Source organism: Rhinichthys klamathensis, unplaced genomic scaffold, assembly GCF_029890125.1.
Source record: "Rhinichthys klamathensis goyatoka isolate OS25496 unplaced genomic scaffold, OSU_Roscu_1.1 h1tg000256l_1, whole genome shotgun sequence".
Classification (NCBI taxonomy): domain Eukaryota; kingdom Metazoa; phylum Chordata; class Actinopteri; order Cypriniformes; family Leuciscidae; genus Rhinichthys; species Rhinichthys klamathensis.
The window spans coordinates 860492-880834 of record NW_026606778.1 but is presented as its reverse complement, the minus strand read 5'-3'; the positions used below and the strand labels follow the sequence as shown (position 1 = coordinate 880834).

The window sequence follows — 20343 nt, the reverse complement described above, 5'->3', positions numbered from 1 at the left end:
ATAAAACCCCCGGCTGCCTCTGCAAGAGCACGAGTTTGACAAGAGTATAATAACCGTTGAACTTCACTCAAGTCTTTTTCGTTACACCTTAAACAGTGTTTTAAAAACAGATAGTAGCATTAAAACCGACTTTGAGGAACCCAAGCTGTCACTTTCAGGTAATCATGGATCGCCCCAAACAGAAACAAATGAATCAAAGTGATAATGAAACAGATGCCGCGATCAATGGACACTTTGACAGCCGGGTGAAGATGCCCGGATGGCGCGCCGGTGGTGCCGCCGGGGACCCGAGCACCGTGCCGTCTCCCAGCGTGATGGAGAGCTGGCGGGAAGAGCGCACTCGCAGTCTGGAAGACAACGAAATGAGCCTGCCGAGCATCGCCGCGGCGTACACCACTATCCTCAGGGGTCTCGGGGAAGACCCGCAGCGACAGGGGCTGCTCAAAACTCCGTGGAGAGCCGCCACAGCCATGCAGTTCTTCACCAAGGGGTATCAGGAAAAAATCATTGGTGAGTTGCTAAAATGACGGACAGACGAAAAGCCTCGTTTGTCTTCACTTTATGTGTGTACACTTTTTGTGGTTTACATTTGTTTGTAAGCACAATTCCTTTTTTTTCTGAAGTTGAGATATTCTGAAGTGTCAGGGTGTTTTATTTTACTCTCGAAGAAGAGAAATAAACATGATACAACGTTAACATATAAGTTAACATTCTGTTTTACAGTAGGCTACTTTACTTTTTTTTATTATACTATTGTTCACAGATGCGTTCTTGGATTCAAAACCAACTAGACAGAGCGCGAGACAATCGGGACAACAGGGGTATAAAAGTTGTTTTTACAAATGTTTACAAGTAGCCAAGTTCATTGAGTCAGATTTTTATTAATGAATCAGTTGATTTAGTTTAGTTTTTTTTTTTTTTTTTTTAATGGTCTGAACTGACAACGTGGATCTGGTCATGGTTAACATCACACTGGAGGTTAAGAATGTTAGTGGATAGCTTAACTATAACTAGAAGTCTGTTACTCATATAAAACTATCATATGACATCAGAAGACTTGGAATATAATGCACAAGTCATATGGACCACTTTTATGGTGAGTTTGAGTACTTTTTGAGACATCATACTCATTTTATGTAAAACATCAGCCTGTACATTCTTCAAAATCATGTCATGTATTTTCACAATGAAATATGTATTTTCAGCACAATTTCATGGCAGTTTTTGTCATATTTTGGAATTGGTGGCTATGCACAAACTCATTTAATACATTTCACTGACGGCTAGGTTTCAGGTAGACCTTCATGCTTATTTTTCCACAAATTCATACGAAATCAACCTCTTAAAATAGTTTTTTAAATGAGATGCTTTGACCTAATTATGATGCAGAGAGTTTTATAGGCCACAGACCATTAATCTTTTACAGACTCGAGCAGTGTCGAGCATTTCCGCCCCGGTTAAAAGTATTTCCTCAAACACCTTCATGTGCCATCAATATAACTGGCTCAACAGGTACTCCAGTTCAAAGCAAAGGTTTATCTTGCGTAATTGTTCACTGGTCACTCTCAGGCTGTTGTCTAAGTGGTTGAGCCAGGGTGCTGCCCACCGTCACAACACCAATAACATCCCCACATAGAAAACAGCACATCTGGACCTGGTTTGTGTAGCATTTTTAGGGCCCATGCATATGGAATATATTAATGTTGCTTTTTTACCCCCAAAAAACTCCTTGTGAAAGCAGACTGCCCTCAATGACCTCAAAACACTTGCATTGCTTGAACATGGTACACAGTTCATAGATGGTAGAACATGCAACGTCACGGTGAATCGTGCATTTGATAAAAAATTCTAGAGGAAGGTCTTCGTCTTCGATGAGATTGGCTAAAGTTTGCACCACCCCTACAGCTTCTTGAATTGTTCTGGAGTAGTTTTTTGTGTGTCTCCAACAGAAAATCATTTGCAGTGGGACAGCTTTGAGGCAGAAAACTAGCGAGCTCAGTGGGTTTGTGTGAGGCTGTGTTCCATTTTCGTGTTTTTATGGGTGGTGGGTGGCTCGTGAGTTAATGCTCTGAGAAAAGGAAGCTGTTGGTGCTTGTATGTTTTTAAGGAAAATTAGGGATGCGCGATATATCGGCCACCATATCGGTATTGGCCGATATATGTTCATTTTTAATGTTATATTTATAATGTTATCATTATAATTGTGTGCTTGGGACATGGCTTTTAATGGTGAGACTTTTGTTTTTGTAATCAGGCTTTTAAAAATGATATATATATTTAGATTTATCTGCCAATATATCGGTTATCGGCTTTCAAATATAAAGAAATCGGTTATCGGCCAAATTCTTTACATCGGTGCATCCCTAAAAAACGTGATTTTTGTTAAGCCATTTGTCGGTATGCAATATGTATCACATTCTCAATGTTTTTCGAAAATTTCGACCAAACAGCCATTGTAGACAAATATATTCAAAATGTAAGCTGTAAAATTCAATAATTCTAGTGTAAAATGACTTTTTACATTAAATTAACACAAGGAAAAAATCATTTATTTAATAATATAATAATTTATACACAAATATATATAAATATAAAAAACAAACAGCAATGTTTATTATATTTACATTTTTTACTTAAACATTTGAATATATAAGATGTAATAATGCCACATCTATAAACATTTTATGATGAAAATGAATACACCATTTGAACACCATTTTGCTTCTTAAATTTATATCAGATGGCAATAAAATAAGCTGGAACTAACGATTATTTTTCCTATCGACTGGTCTATCGATTATTTTTCCGGTTAATCTAATAATTTAACGATTACGAGATAGTAGGCTACATTTGAGCCTACTATAAACATCAATAAACATTTTGATGATGATAATTAATAGTTGAGTCTGTTTTGAGCACCATTTTGCAACTTCAATTTATATCAGATGCCAATAAAATATGGCTGGAACTAAAAGATTATTTTTTCGATTAATCGCGTCTCGTGTAAAACTGAATGCTGTATTAATGCAGCCGCATTAAGCACAAAATATAGGACTGACAACCATATTCTAGAGCTGTGTAAAAATTCACTGTACTAGTCCAAATACTTACGCTGCCGTTTCGTTGTTTTGAGGTAGGAGAGCCCTGGGGTGTTTTCTTTTCAGATGCTCTACATAGAAGTTGTGCTGCTGTGGTTTGCCATTTCAGTTTAACAGGGTGTGCAGAGCACCATTTTATTCGATCTCTGTTAAAAAAAAATTCCACACTTCAGATCTGGCTCGATATTTTTATAACAACGGCTGATTTTCAGCATGCCCGGGAGCCGCCATCACTGGGGAACATGTGTGACGAATCGACGCATTCCACTCAAATTGACAAATTTACTTAATCAAAGTAATCGGTTACGTTGACACGTCATTCCAGCCCTACAATAAAACATAGGCCTATCTGTCGTACTCGTAATGCTACTCATGAGTCACAGACAAAAGGAAGGAAGGATTGTGAAATAAAGGAATTATTATGGCATTATTATTATACATGATGTTTTCTTACAGTTTATGGTTTTGTCATGGTCTCACCACGTCCCATTAAAGGTCATAGAAACGAGTGATATTGCTCCATTTACAGCGGTTACGCAGCTCAGTACGGTTTCTTTCCTGCATTACCCATCATTATGCTGCGTTGCCCCCTGCCCCCACTGGCTGGACGGATGCCTGTCTCTTATTTAAGAGATGGAGATCAAGCCAAGACCTCAACAGCAGTAACATTACCCATAACCAGAGCTCTGCTTGTTGACTTCTTCACAATTTCAATGGGTTTCTATGGTTACTTATTGTATTTCAAGTGTATGTTTGCTTAGTGTGTAAGCAAGTTTGTGTTTAATTGAGTGTGTGTGACTGTGGCAGCGAGGCTGAAAGATGACTTCGAGGAGATGCTGATTTGATTTCCTGTTCTTTTTTCGGTGCCGCCACCGTCATACGCGTGAGACCTTTTCGTGTGTTGTGCCTGTGCATTTGAAAGCGGCTGTTTGTTCAGGACGAGGCTGATGACAGTTCTCTCTCGTAACAGCTGCTGCCCTCAGGTTCAATTCAACAGAGATGCTCAGATCAGCTACAACGTTTACACAACACTGCACTGGTTAGTGGTGACCAGGATCAGTTTAAATATTAACAAAAGTTCTAGGAACCATGAAACGACATGGACATAACTTGTTCAGCCACTTATATGAGGGATACTATCAGTTTGTCAGTGGTGGTTGCATAACTATTATTACTATTGCTCATTATCAGTTTAAAAAAAAAAATGTATACAGACAATTATTGTTTCCTCAAAGCATGCAGCTTTCTATGTGATCTGACTTGTGATTTTGAGGAAATCTGTAAAAATAGCTTAAATTTTAAGGAACTTAGTCACATCTAGTGACCAGAATATCTTTTGAGACCCATAACACCCTTGCAACACCCTAACAACCAGCCACAACAGGATGACGAGTTTTGATGAGCGAGCACTGCTCATTTTTCTTTCAGAAAATGTAAAAATATTTGTTATTAATTGCTGTCATACCTGTCCGGTGGTCATAAACAGCCTGAAAAATGATTGCTTTCTGCCTTTTTCAATCACACAGTGACTGCACAAAAGGGGCAACAAAATATTGGAGTCACATCTCAACAAAACCCTGAAGCTTCGCCATCAGTTTGCCATGTTTCCACGAAAGCCTTCCCTGAGATAGGCAGCCAGGAAATTAAAAAGCCCCACAAGAAAAGACAGTGCATTCTCAATAGATAAAATAGGATATGTTTGAACAATGATTGAAGCTAAGAGAAATGACACAGGGCCGCAACAGGAAGAGCGCATGGGGGGAACTATAATGATGTCATATCTTGATTTGTTGTTGTACCTTCTTGTAGATGTCCTGAATGACGCAATCTTTGATGAAGACCATGACGAGATGGTGATCGTGAAGGATATCGACATGTTTTCCATGTGTGAACACCATTTAGTTCCCATTTTTGGCCGGGTAAGACTAAACATTTCCCTTTTACCTTCATTAGCATATGTCACCCTTGCAGTGGAGTTTTTATGACCATATTTGAGAAACAAAAAAAAATGAAGCATTGAATATGTAGTTTTACAAATTCATTTGTCACACCTCTATCAAGGCTTTTAGGATAGGCTATTGAAGGTCTTTATTTAATCTTTTTCAATTAAAATGTTATTTTATGATCAATTTATTAAAGTAATATATTATATTTTTAATATATTATAAAAAATATTCATATTTGTATTTTATTTATTTATTATTATTACTTTTTTGCTTTCATTATTTATTTTTCATTATTTATTTAATATCCAGGTCATATTCCACCCCATAATCAAAAGAATAAAACATAGAAATGATAGAATTATATAAATTATTATTAAGAATAAGAATTATTTTCATAAAGCTTATTGTAAGTAAAAAAAAAATAGCATTCTCATTACTGTAATGTGGAATAAATACTAATATATTATTAAAATTATATACACAAGTATATTGTGAAGCACTGTTGCTCAAGTAAGTAGTGTTTTAAGTCAATTTATGCTGACTAAAAATCACAATGAGAAATTCCTTAATTATTATGACAAAAATTGCATTAAAAATGGCTTTAATTTTTTTATTTTTTGTGATTGTGGGTTGAAATATGACCTGGATTTTTTTTGGAGAGAGAGATTCACCAACTTGAAGGCAGAAACAGCTTCTTTCTTTCTTTTTTTGATGCACCTGATGTGTAATCTGTCAATAACCAACTTAATTAGCTATAATTACATCTGGAAGCAGGTAACAAGGACACGCTGAAATATCAGATCTGAGTTCCACTGAAAAACAATGGGCACTTTTAATACTCCAGGTTTGACATTTCGTACCTCCCTCGAGCTCACAGCACCGCAGGTGTCTGCCATTTAAGACAAAAGAGACGCCGTCGATCCTGTCACGCCACAAATGGCTACTGATGATAGACTGAGCCATTGATCAAGCGCACTGAACGTTTTTTTTTTTTCACCACTTGCAATTTTGTTTGTCAGATGCTGTTGTAGGGCTCTGGTTTCCGCTGCGTCCCCCGCTGATAGCTCCCTATTCCTTCTCAGCTATTTACCTCGCCTCTCTCTCCGCATCTGCAACAAGATAATGACTCACCAATTTCTTTCAAAGAGGCGTGCGCCCGTTCTCTTTCATTTTTGGCCCTCTTGCTTGCGCTTCAGCGTCCTCCATCTCCGTGATTGTCCTCACAACACTCTTAGTGTCCATCACGAACACCGAGCCGATCAAGTGCGCTCTCTTACACTAGAAACATATCTACCGTACAGCCGCCGCATGTCTTACCTGTTGGCCACAAAAAGCGCTTTGCTCGTTTCCCAGGTGCTGCTCTGTAGTTTTTGGTAAAGTTCGATTGATGCGTTTTAGAGGATGTCGAGAGGAGTTTGCCGGCCCGGAACGAAGGCCAAGAGGTTTCAGTGACGCGCAGGATTATCGCATCAGAAGAGAAAAAAGAGAAAAGCCTTGCATGTCTGTTGATGCTGCCCTTTCTCTGGGCCGTTTCATCAAATTGTTGGTGACATTTGAGTTTGATGGCGTAGAGCGAGGGAGGGAGGGAGGTGGGGGGGTGAAGATGCACATGGACAGATACGGCTCTCTCCAGCCACTGTTTTACTGTCTGTAGGTTTTCGTCTGATTCTGTGACATGTTGCTTGCTAGCTAACAGGTAATCATGAATTAAAAAAAAACTAGTTCTGGAAGAATTGTGTATATAACTCCCATGTTTTGCAGTTATATCTTTCTGTTGTCAGTTAATGTGTTGTGTTTTTCACAGGTGCATATAGGTTACCTTCCAAACAAGAGGGTTCTTGGTCTGAGTAAATTAGCACGGTAGGTCAAATACTCCCAGTGGCCGGCTGCATAAACTGCTTAGACTAGTCTTAAGTTAGCCATAACATTTTTTTCTTTAAAGACTGGTCAGTTACTTGAAAAGGTAGATTGGTCTCCGGATTTGAATCCGAAAGGTAAGACTGATTAGCCCAAACTATTTGCTAGTTGGTCAGACTAGTTCTTGAGACTGAGTTAGCGGGTATGTTTATGCAACTGGCCCCAGGTTTCTCACACAAAATGAATGTAAATCCGGTTTTAGAGTCGCCATGAAATCCAAATTGACAATTCTTGTTTTTTTTTTATGGAATGTTGCAGTGTTTATTACAAATGTTTCATCTGTGCACATTATTATTTTTATAAATTTAAATGGCCTTATAATCTTTAATCAAAATACCTTCCTCTCGACATCTGTTCACTGGCATGACTGCGGGACAACCTGTCACTCACATGACATCACAGCAATAGCAAACCACAAACATCCAATTAATTCACATTTTTTCTTGTTCGGGAAGCAGTTTCACTCTGATATACATCACAATAGAGAAGAAAAGACATAACTTCTTCCATTTCATGCCTACTTTAATGATTTTTTAAAATGTTTTTCTCGTTTACATCCTCAATTTGTGTTTTCTCAAACCAAACAGTGGCCTCAAGAAGTATTTGGACTCTTAAGCCACTTCCATCTTCCACCAGTCATTGCATTAGATAACAAAATACAGTCCTAGCAGACTAGCCACAAGTGTAGGTTATTACATGAACTCTGGGTATGTACTACTAATGTTTGACAACCAGAAAGTATTGTAAATAATAAATAAATAATGTTTGCCTTTATTTCTTTTGAACAATAAAGTTTTCAAATATTTTTTTTTTTCAACTAAAATTTGTATGTGGGGTCAGGAAGATTTTTTAAAATATTTTTTTTAAATATAAAACATTTTCACCTTGGTGAGCATAAGAGACTTTAAAAAAAAACATTAAAAAAAACAAATCTTACTGACCCCTAACCTTTGACCAGTTGTATGTGTATATAATATATACAGGGGCATATGCAGCACCTGTTTTCACATGTTTATAAACGCAATTAAACTCTTTTAATTTTACATAGCTTACCTTCTCAAAATGGAAATAGTCTATTATTTTATTCCTCATGGATCTTGATTGACATAAACCAGAGTGAAATTAACAGGGCATTGTGGCAAAAATGCCTTCAAAATGAACAAAAATGCCCCATTTTATGGGGGAAAAAATGCCCTAAAAAAGATTTCCGGTTTTCATATTTATAATAATGTAGTTAAGTAATAAGCTATCACGCAAGCAAGAGTGCTGTTTCTCCCCGAAAATTATTTTGAAAATGTGATATTGATGTTATAGAACTTTTAAACAATAAGTTAATATTAAGTCATTTACAGCTTAGACACATATTGTCTGTTTTTGCTCCTTCAACAAAAATAGTTTCCAACAAAGCCACATCAGAACCGTTGCACGCGTCTTGCAACCTGTTTCGTTCCTGAAAGAATCAGTGTTTTTGATCGAATTGATTTGAATGAATGATTCAACGACTCATTAAGACCTACTGGGGGGTTTCTGCACTCCTCTCTGGAGGTATAGGCACAAGTGTAGGAGGCTCGTTTATTGCCTGCAAAAATACCTCAGTACTAGTAGCCCATTCTCAGGGAATGTTTGTTACGCTTCGTGGCATTGACAAGTTTAATTACATCTTTATATACTATCTCTATATCTCCCAATCCCACCCCCCCCTTTCAGCACCCACAACCCAAAACAACTCCCCACGTCCATATGTATATGTGTGTGTGTATATATATATATATATTTATTTCCAACTTGCTATCCTTCTTTAAAATATATTTTACGTTTTGTTATATTATGTAGTGACATTCACATAAGTTATGGCTTAAGTGTTCAAATTCTTTTTGGCCCATTGCAGGTGAATTTATGTTTTCCTGGTGCAGTATTGAATCTTAATGGATCCCTTCAGGAGTATGCAAATTGATCCAGCCACAATGCAGTGTTTTTTCAGTGAAATCAGCAGCATTCGCTCGAGTGAAGGAGATTAATGGCTCTTTTCGCCTCAGGAATGTTGTTCGTCTGTGAAATCAAGATGCACGTGTGTGTGTGTGTTTGTGTTTGAAGCAGTGAGAGTGTAAGTGTCTGTAAGCGGATTAGACACAATGTGTGTGACAAAGAGAAGCTTGATTCAATTTGACCCCAATACCTGTGGCTTATCCATCTCACGATGTCCCAACCGTAATACTACACTCCACTAATGAAGACATGACAACAGCAGTCATATAACTCTTACCAGTACCACACACACACACGTAATCACACATGCACACACACACAGTTGCATTTCTGATTTCTAAAAGTGGTTATTGTTTCATTTTTATGGCTGTGGCTTGTAGACCTTTTCATTTGCCTTGTAGTTTAACGGATCACTGCTGATCAAATGGTCAAACGTGAAACAGAGTTTTTGATATTAAGTTATATTTGATATTATGTGCCAGCTGGAAAAAGGATTTTTTTATTGTGTTTGTTCTACTCATTAGTATTAAATGGTTATATTTAAATATACTAAAAAATTTGATGTGTTTGGTGTCGCCGGTAAGATTTTTTTTAAAAGTCTCTTATGCTCACCAAAGCTGCATTTATTTGATAAAAAAAAGAAAACCGTGAAATATTTACAATACTATTTACACAAGTTTTAATTTTCGATTATTTTTCTATTATTATTTTAATTTTATTCTATTATTTCAATTATTTTCTATTTTAAAATTGAATCAGCATCATTACTCGAGTCTTCAGTGTCACATGATCCTCCAGAAATCATTCTAATATCCTGATTGGCTGCTTAAGAAACATTTATTATTATCAATGTTGAAAACAGTTGTGCTGCTTAATATTTTTGTGGAAAATGTCATTTTTAAATATTCTTTTGAATAGAAGGTTCGAAAGGACAGCATTTATTTGAAACAATAAAGACATTGATAATGTTACAAAGATTTTTGATCGGTTTAAAAGTATACAATTTTGAACGGTAATGTATTATTATGTTACAAATGTATATATTACAATTATGTATATTTATATTAATACAAAAACTTCAATTAACTTGCTTAAGTGTCTAAATTGAGTGTTCATTGTTAGTTTACATTGTGTTTGAATAAAAACACAAACTTTTTTTCCCTAAACAATACACCTGTCCCCAGGTTTTATTATATCATTACTACAACTGAAATCTCTCAGCAATAAAGTTCATGTAATCAAACCACTATTACATTCAATGGAGGTATATTGTGTATAAATGACGCTTAACTATGTTTATGCTTTTTGTTTTTCACCAGGATTGTTGAGATATACAGCAGGAGATTGCAAGGTAACCCCCCCCAAAACAAACAATTCTACCATGGAATATTATTCATACACCTTCGAAATCCTTGTTTGTTTCACCAATAGCTGTAAAATTGAATGTATATTCTCAATAGTTGTGATCTGTCGGCTTCTCTCATTTCAGTTCAAGAGCGTCTAACTAAACAGATTGCGGTCGCCATCACTGAAGCTCTACAGCCTGCTGGCGTCGGAGTGGTTGTTGAAGCCACGTATGTGAAAATTCAAGTTCAACATTATTTTACAATGCTATGTCTGACTAGAACTCAAGATTCATTTTCTCTCCTTTCTGTTCTCCAGTCACATGTGTATGGTTATGCGAGGCGTCCAGAAGATGAACAGCAAGACTGTGACCAGCACCATGCTGGGCGTTTTCCGCGAGGACCCCAAGACACGGGACGAGTTCCTGACCCTGATCCGGAGCTGATCTCTCCACTGCCAAAACGCCTCCTCTCTGGTCCTGCCTCCGGACGAGGCCCTGCTGCTGTGTAACAGAGTGTCCCACCCGCCTCGGTAACACCATCTCTTCTCTATCGCCTGTGTGTGTGTGTGTGTGTGTTTCATTGATTAAGGTTTTGTGCCGGTTTAGTCAGTCGAGCTGCGGGAGCCTCTGTTGACGGGACTGCGGCTGTTGCTGTTACATGGAAGCATTATGTTTTGAAGGACGTTCTAGATTAGCACACTTTAACCTCTCTAAACTAACAAGCACCAAAGCCACCAAAATTTGTTTACATCCCTTTCCGGTCGGGTCACTTTTGCGCTCTATTAAACGCAATTGAGTTGGCAGACATACACAACAAAGCAGTTTTATTTTCACGCTTTTGATCATTCTGAATACTCAATTTTACTGATATAAAAAGTACTGTCGAGGTACCGTGGTACAGTAATGGTAATGAAAATCACCATGGTACTAAATTATTACCAAAATTCATATTCCTTGATATTTACAAGGTACTTGATTAGACAAGGTAAAGATTATTATGGTATTATAATGGTACATGTCCCAAAAAAAACATAGTATTACAATAGCACCACTTTTTTAAAATGAATAATCCCAGACAAGTTTTATTGTTGTTTTACTATGTGCTGAAAATGTATTATGTCTACGCTGTCTTATAATGTAATATTTAATATAATGTGTCCTGTGCATCAGTCAACATTTGTGCCCAAACCCAAAGAAAAAAAACATCTTCTGTTCTTAAAGGGATAGTTTACCCCAAAATAAAACTTCTATCCTCTTTTACTCACCCTCATTTTGTCTTAACCCCTTAAAGCCTGAAATTTGAAAAAAATAATGGTAAAAAAAAAGTACTCATTTTTTTTTTAAATGGAACCCATTGGAATGGTTTTTTAGACAAAATCTAAAAGAAATCTAAAAAAAATCAATAAAAAGTTTGTATATGTTGAGCATTCTATTTGATATTAATAGACTTTATTGGCTCATATACAATAGTATGATATAGTAAGAATATGAAACTAGCAAAAATTAGCAAAAGTTTGCAATTTGGTGCAGTTTCTGATTTTTATATGGCCAAAAATAAGATAAGATTCTGATAGGTTGTAATGTAAATCAGTGAGATCTTTATAACAGTATAACAAAACACATATACAATTTAAATGCATATAAATATAACTTGTCAGTTGTCATTTACTCACCCTCATGTCACTATAAAAATTGTATGGCTTTCGTTCATCTTCGGAACACAAATGAAGATATTTTAAATGATATTTAAAGTGATTTCAGATTTCTGTCCCTCCATTAACAGCTACGCAACTACCACTTTGACCAGGGGCGGCGCCAGATAATTTTTAACGCAGGTGCTGAGGGGCTGCTAGATCATTGACAGGGGGAGCTGCGCAATTTGCCTATATATATATATATATATATATATATATACACACACACACAAACACACTATTATTTAAATGAGCAAAATTTATGATGAGATGTGCTCCAGTTCACGTGCAAGATCGCGCCCGCGCCTCCTTATCTTTATCATCTGCTATAGGCTATTTGCTTCTTATTTAGGCTACTATACCCAGTCAATTGGTTGATGAAAAATTGATTAAAATTAAGATACAATTTATACAAAACGAAATTTACTTTAAAAAAGGCTTTCTACAAAACAAAACTTAATTTATACTTAACATAAAAAAATAAAAATCCTTTTCCTTTAAATCCTCGCTTGTCTGGCTTATGCTACTCCGAGCAATGTCCGAACTTGGTATTTTGAGCACTTCTTGCGTTGTTTTTGCCTTTTCACGATGACTCGCTTGGTTTAGTCCTCAGTTGAGTCGCTTTGGATAAAAGCGTCTGCTAAAATAAATGACTAAATGTAAATGTGTAAATGTAAATTTAGTGGTCAAAATCATGTCTGACCCATCATATCTTCCGATATATCGCGCATCTTACTCATGCTGTTCAATTTTCATAATCAGCATAGATGTAAAAACAAAACAAAAAAACATTATAATATTTTAACAAAAATGAAATTAAATGCGCTTATTTAATGGCTACAACACACATATACTGGGCCTGACTCTCTAAATATTGAAACAATTAACATTAACAATGCTGAGGTGCAGTTAATTAATAGTAAATGTTAACTAATCTAATTAAGTGTTACCGATTTTTTATACACCGATTCAGAGGTCTCGTGAGTTCAGTGTTGGACATGCCAGTTGTTTTACTATTCATTAAAGTGAATGGTTAAAATGAGTCATTCGTTTGCGTATCGGACGTGTCATTAGTGGACGTCTACGGCACGCTTGTGTGATTGTGCACGGCAGTTTATGACATCGCACAAGATTTGCGTCAATACAGAAAACATATCACTGGATAGGTTTTTTCGTTTATTGAAATGTGGTTTAGGTCAGCTGAATGGGCGGAACGCTTTTTAGAGACGATAAGCTAGGCAACGTGTTTTTTTTTTTAGCACAATTCACACACCGCGGTAATTCAGGAGAACAAATCTCCAAATGCTCCACGTGAAACTGCGGTCTTCCGACCTTTTACTATCGTGTCAATTGATTTTGATTAATATGCGCAAGAAGTGTTTGAAGTGAGAGTGCGCGCGGCCGGGGCTCTCTCTCTCTCTGCTTGTAACGTGCCCTGTCAAGCGCAGCAGTCATTCTATTCTACATCACTCACCGATCAAAAAAGGCTTTGGCGGGACAAAAATTTGCCGTTATTATGTCGAAATACCGAGATATTATATTGAAATAACGACTTAATATCTCGAAATAACATATATTTGAATATAATTGATTCCAGACATTATTTTAGGGGGTGCTATCGGGGTGCTTTGGTCTTTCTTGGGGGTGCTGAAGCACCTGCTAGCCCCTCCCTAGTGCCGCCCATGACTTTGACGCTTCAGAAAGTTCATAAAGAGATCGTAAAACTATTCCATATGAATTGAGTGGTGGTTGTGTGGACTGTCAATGGAGGGACAGAAATCTCTCGGATCAACTACGACCATACACTTCACATCGCACATCCTGTGATGTGACTATTGCGGATGGGCACATCACGATGTCCATGCTAAAACGATTTATCGTGCAGCCCTAGTTTAAAACTGATGATTGAATGATGACAGAAGTTTCATTTATTTTTGGGGTGAACTATCCCTTTAAGTGTTTATACAGGTTTCGTGCAACACTATTATTGTTCTGTTTCGAATCTACTGTTGAGTCTGATGTGTTGGATATTACGTGTTGAAGTGATAACCAGGTCCAGCCTTTTGAATATCCTGTCTGTATGGCCATAGATGTTGTTTACACTCTGAAGGTTGTTTTTTTATTTCTTGGGGGGAAAAAAGACCAAAGGTGAAAGGTCCAGTGGAGGTCAACATAGTATCTGATTTTGCACATTCATGGAAAATACCGAACATACCTGTACTGATAAATGTGATCTTTGTAATTAAAATATGATTAAAAAAGATGGAAACCAACTAAAAAATATTTTGGGATTCTACATTTGTAGAACATATTTTGTACATTTACTCTGATGCATGTTTACTTGTCCTTGGGTATGTGTAATGTGCTTTGAGCATTATTGTTAGAATTTCAATTATATACTATGTATCATTGTAGAAAATGATATTAACCTCAAAAACAACAGATGCTGTGGATTTACTGACACTGTTGTATTGCCTGTGACTTTTTATTATGACAATATCTTTGACTGATGGTCTGCATTTATGAGTTCGGATGAAATTTGGAGCCGTGATGCTTCTGAAGACGCTATGAGATGTTCAATGTCACAATCGCTTCATATCAGTGGAGTCATTAAGAAAATGAGAACTAGTGTTATTCATGTGGCCTTCTTTAAACGAAAGACTCACAGTCTTTCAAATACTTTACTATTGATGTTCACCATTTTCAGCTTAAAATAGTAAATCTTATGCAAAATATGTTAGCATGTTCTTGTTTTTTTTTAGTATGTGGGGGGAAAGCAATGACTGGAAATGTCATTTATCATGTTACATAAAGATTGAAGGTGATTTTTTATTTGATTTATCATTATTATTCCTTGAATGAATTTGGACTCTGTGGACGGGAAAAGTGTGCTTATCGTGAGACGACTTCATTTCCTTTAGGCATAATATCCTATCTTTTATCATTTCCCCCCCCCCTTTTTTTTTTTAATGATTTTTATTTCATCTATGTATTAAAACAGCCAATTTCACTTTCTAATTGTTCAACATGATTTGTATGACCAGCACTGCCCACCTATGTGACACTTTCATTTGCACATCATAAATGAGTTCATAATAAAGCTGAGAGTGACTCAGTCTTTTTAACAGAAAGCCCCGCCTCTTGGCAATATAAATCCACCTCGAGCTCTCTGATTGGTTGAGATAGAGGAGGCAGTAAATTCCTCTCAGAGTCAGACTCGTGGTTAGTGCTGCCCTTAATATGAGCAAAGCTCAAAGCATATAACATAAAACAGCTTGTTTGAAATCAGAGAAACACGTGAGGTCCTTTTCAAAAGTTACTCTTTAATACTTTTCGTCTGTGGTTATTACAAAAATGTCAAGCATTTAACACAGACCCAAATGATACACATTCAATTGGCAGACAGAACATCACGGACACATACACACAGTATAGTCTCCCATTAACACACACAAGGCCACGAACCAAAGAGGTTACGATATTACCGAAATCCCTCTTTTTTTCTTGACTGAAGTCGTTAATTTCAGTAAAGATGTTTAAAATCTGTGCTGTGACGCCTCACAGGTAAGTGGTGGAACAAACACCTCCTGAAGACGTCGTCCACGTTATGACGCAACATTTTCTAAGAGGGGCATGTACAAAAACATTACAAGACAATCCGGTTTCTCACCTGGATACACAGTGTCACACTCGCACAAGTACAAACAAAAATATATACACATCTGCGTGTTGTACAGACAGATATAGTTCATAACTTCATAAAAGCACTGAAGTACCTAAAGCATACAGATTCCCATGAACTTCCAGCACGCTCCTCCTGAGCCTCATGGAAACGGGAATCAGCTCGTATGGACTTTGTATGATTTGAAGTTTCCACCATCAATGCGTCTGGCTTATCTCTCTGTTTTAGAGCCATATAAAATCATTTACATTTGGGGGTAAATGTCTGAATACAAAAGAAAAAGAAAAGGCACTGCCATTTGTTATTCTAGATATGACTTCCCAGCCTCTTGCATGCATCTCTAAAATATAAATTACATTTTTTGTTCGTTTTTTTGTTTTCGCACTTTTTTATTTGGTTTTACCTTTTCATAAACATAAGAATCTTTTCAAATATATATTTTATATATATACGCATATGTACGTCAGCCTGCAGTCAATACAGGACACCGGCTCTTGAAAATAACGAAAACAGAATAAACAACGGGGAAAAAGAGCGTATAAAGCAAAAAAAAAAAAAAAAAACATTGTTTCGGAATAAATGCAACAACAGAAAAATAATAATATAAAATAAAATCAGCATTAGATACGTTCTGATTTGTTAACGCGCCCAACACAAACAATGAAGGCTTCGTCAACGTAATACCAGGTAGCATGTAAATGTCTTAACACCGTTACAGCATCTGCAATTCTGCTGCATCATCGCACTGAAGAAACGAATTTTCTTCCAGCTCGTCGCGTGATGAACATTTCAACAAATCAGAGTAGAATTCGCGTTATACTCCGCTATCCAATCGCGAGCGAGCAGCATTCTTCGTAAACAACTACTACGCAATGACGCTACGCATTTAAACACTGTAACAGTCGAGGTGAAAATCCGCAACAGAATAACGGTGAAAATTGCAAAACAGCAAAACCCAAAAAACGATTCTTATAAAAAAATATTTAACCACATTTTAAAGAAAGAAAAACTGGCTCTTTGTTTACGACGTGACAATAACACTTTCCTTAAAATACACCATCCGTAGAGGGTTTAGCAAAATAGAAGCATTTAGAGATGCTCACAAGAAAGGAAAAAGAAAAGAAACCAGCAACATTAAAAATAAAAAGCCTGACATGTCTTTTGACTATCGCGTATGTTTTTTAGATAAAGAACGCAAACTGGGAAAACAAAACGTCAAAAAAAAAAAAAAAAACTAGGTTGTTATTTGAGATGTACTTATGGTTACCAGCCATAGCAAAAGTTAATACACAAGGTATCTTAAATAATACATCTAATGAATACAATAACCTCTGCATCAATAATAGAAAAGAATAAATAATCATTTGAATCTGCTAATTGTTTTCAAATGGCAGTGATGAGTGGCTTAATACACACAAACAAATGCACCTCTATAAACAAGATGCACAAGATGCCACATGATGGTTTGCTAACATGCTTTGTAAAACACTGGCTACCATTTTGTTTAAGGCATTTCATGCACTTTAAAAGCTCTAGTTTGGAGGCACCAAGTCTTTTATGAAGCTGAAACACTGCATAGTCCACATTATCTCTTTTAGGCAGTTTTATAACCGCGTCGGTCGCCAGACTCGCCACTCGATGGATGTGAAAGTGCTTTACTGTCTGTTTACTGTCATGATCTGTTTCTTTGGATGAGCCGAAAAGCATAAAACACTTGAGGTGTGGGTAGGTGCATCAAGTTGCAGGCCGGCAACACGCGGACAACAGGGTACAGTCCTGTGGTGTGGGAATTGGGGGGGGGGGGGTCCAGTTCTTTCCCCCCGCTGCCCTTGATTCACACCGTGTGTTGCTGATGAGAGTCTATTGCACATTTTTGCAAATTCACTTTTGACGGTTTCAGCAAGGATTCACAGCACCAACGGCAGGAAAAGCAAAGTTATTATAGCAAAAACTCTAAATAATATACATTAACAATCACTGAACACCCTCATAAAGGGACTTTAATGTCCTGGATTACAACAACAAAAAAGACCCTTCCCATGCAGAAAATCTGATCTTCACTTGTAAGAGTCCAAAACTAAAAGCTCATTTCTTATTGTAAACTTTCTACTTTTTATACCTGGCATGATTAACTAATGGCTGATATTAAGACAATACTGTAAAAAACAAAAAAAACAAAACCTAGCCTCATTTCTTGGTAACTATTGCACAGTTTCACCACAAGGCGGCGCTCTGTACTAATAAGTGGGGCATTAGTGTTATTTCCTTATACATTTCAATGTGTTGCTCCAACAGTCTATGTCCTGCTGACCAAGTGTACCACGCATGTGATATCCCAAATACACAAGACACAAGATCAAAACGTCCATATGACCCAAAAATCGCTACATGTCACTCCACGGCTGTGCATTTACAGAAAAGAATTCAATGCATAAAACTGATCTGTAAAAATGTGAATATATCTCTAGGCCCAGACCGAATCTGTAGAAAACTCTGCAGATTCCCACAGTATCTGAACAACCATCATTCATGAAGTACACATCTCCCAAGTCTAGTGTTTATGCTTTAAGCCACCAATAAAAGGTATATATATATTTATATATTATATCAAAATATAACATACATAAAATATTTCTGCATATTCTGCCCGGACATGTGCACCTCTGACCTACATGTTCACCTGCTCCACTTCAACCTTTCCATCTACTTGCATTTGCTGGCATTTCTCCCATATCCTCCTCCTCCTCTGACCTCCTGATCTCCCTCGACCTCTGTTCCTCATGTCAGAATCCCCCGCTCTCTCCACAGACCCTTCCACTCGCATCACTTCCTGTTTCCTTTCCCCATCGCCGCTCACACGTTCCCTCTCTTTCTTCTGAGTACCATCCGTAGCTCTGACTGTCTTTCTAGTGCTGTGAATCAGCTTTCCTGCTGACACAAAAGAAAACTAGAACAACAAAACAGTAAATACAAACACAATTGTAAACTACGAAGCCGTTTAGGAACCTAAAGCTGTACACCCGTCCTCGGATTTGAACAATTACTGTTTTGATATCCTTGACAGTATTGTGTGTAAACATACTGTGACATAATGTTTTTAGCATCTGCACAGAGGTGCAGAAATCTAATCTGTTACTACATGTCATCTGGTTTCGTCTGCTGGTTGTTGGTTTTGGATTTTGTGACGTCCCAGACAGCCACCTGAACGCTTCCAGTTGTCTCCGTTGCTTTACCTCTAAGGGCCTGCCTTCTCGAAGACCCTTTGCTGCGTTCTTCTATGGAAGTGTTGAAGATGTGATTTTCTCCCAGAATCGAATGTAAACACGCTGAAGTAGTCATGATGACAGAACTTGCTTGTGTTAAGCCTTTCAGTAAACGGTGAATGGCACTGTGTAGGCCACGCCCCACCTCTCCTATTGGCTATTGAGTTGGTAGGTGAGCAGGTGGAGAGGGGGGAGTTTATAGACAGAGGGGCTCGTGACCTCTTGATGACCTTTCCCCTGCTGCCAGGCATGCCGTCTCCCTGTGCGCCCTCTTCTCTTCTCTCAGATGGTTGAGGTTCGATCAACGCCATCTATGGAAACAAGTGACATCACAGTTTTTTGAATACTATCATAGTGCAACTGACAAACACTTCTGGAAACGTTTACTCAAAAATTCAATCACATGTTTCCATTCAAAAGTTTGGGATTTTTAATGCTTTAACAGAAGTCTTTTATTCTCACCAAAGCTGCATTTATTTAATGAAAAATACAGTGAAAACTGAAATGTTATTGCAATTTCAACAAACTGTTTTCTATTTGAATATATTTTAAAATATTATTTATTTCTGAGATGCAAATCTGAATTTTCAGAATCATTACTCCAGTCTTCAGTGTCACATGATCCTTCAGAAATCATTCTAAAATGCTGATTTGCTGCCCATGCAAAATGTCTTATTCTCAATGTTGAAAACAGTTGTGCTGCTTCACATTTTTGAGGAAACTGATAAAATTTTTTCAGGATTCTTTTATGAAAAGAAAGTTCAAAAGAACAGCATTTATTTGAAATAGAAATCTTTTGTGACATTATGAATGTCACTTTTGATCAATTTGATGCATCCTTGTTGAATAAAAGTAACAATTTCTTCCCAAAGCGACTTTTGAACGATAGTGTGTAAATGATATAACTAAGAAAATATGAAGCACAGGACTTCTGGAAATCCACTTTGAGTGACTCAAATGACTCAATGAATCAGTTTTATCTAAACTGGACTTCCCAACCATACAGTTTCACAGAGCAAGCAGTGTCATTCTGCGTAATGAGGGCACCAAAACTCCCAGGCAGGGTGCTGACCAGAGGAGCTGGAGGTCCTGGGGGGGGGGGGGAGTCGAGGGGTACGTTGCCACATGAACACTACGGGCTCTGTTGGCAGCTGTGGAGCGAGCGGGGCATTCCTGAGCTCACCGCATGCGCTGCCCACTGCTTCTGCCCGTCTCCCTGATTCAGCCTGTCTGCCTCTCTCCTGTCTGTCTCCCTGCACTCCCCCAATACAAAGCTGTGCTTGTCCAGCGCCAAGCCCACTGCACTGAAAGCCTCTGTGTCAGCTCTGAGAGAGAAAAAACACTCTTTATGCAAAGAAAACCTCCACTTCACACGGGAATGCTCACTGCATTGATCCCGCGACGTGTGGATA

At 37.5% G+C, this 20343-nt stretch overlaps 2 protein-coding genes across 6 annotated transcripts in view; one reads left to right on the top strand and one right to left on the bottom strand.

Annotated features, from left to right (window-relative positions):
* Nucleotides 1–40: 40 nt before the first annotated feature.
* On the top strand, nucleotides 41–11132 carry gch1 (GTP cyclohydrolase 1). The gene is made up of 6 exons (XM_056267230.1): nucleotides 41–510; nucleotides 4908–5017; nucleotides 6849–6904; nucleotides 10267–10298; nucleotides 10437–10521; nucleotides 10610–11132. Exons 1-6 carry the CDS (start codon nucleotides 165–167, stop codon nucleotides 10734–10736), a joined length of 756 nt encoding a protein of 251 aa, XP_056123205.1. The 5' UTR covers nucleotides 41–164; the 3' UTR covers nucleotides 10737–11132.
* Nucleotides 11133–17942: 6810 nt separating this feature from the next.
* Nucleotides 17943–20343, bottom strand: part of samd4a (sterile alpha motif domain containing 4A) — a 44162-nt gene continuing 41761 nt past the window's right edge. For 2 of the 5 annotated variants that reach the window (XM_056267151.1, XM_056267150.1), the window contains exon 13: nucleotides 17943–19242. In XM_056267151.1, coding sequence (XP_056123126.1) covers nucleotides 19214–19242 — 29 coding nt within the window. In that variant the 3' untranslated portion in view covers nucleotides 17943–19213. Of the gene's footprint in view, nucleotides 19243–19872; nucleotides 20255–20343 lie in introns of those variants that run through there. The other 3 variants (XM_056267147.1, XM_056267152.1, XM_056267148.1) reach the window with 2 other exon arrangements.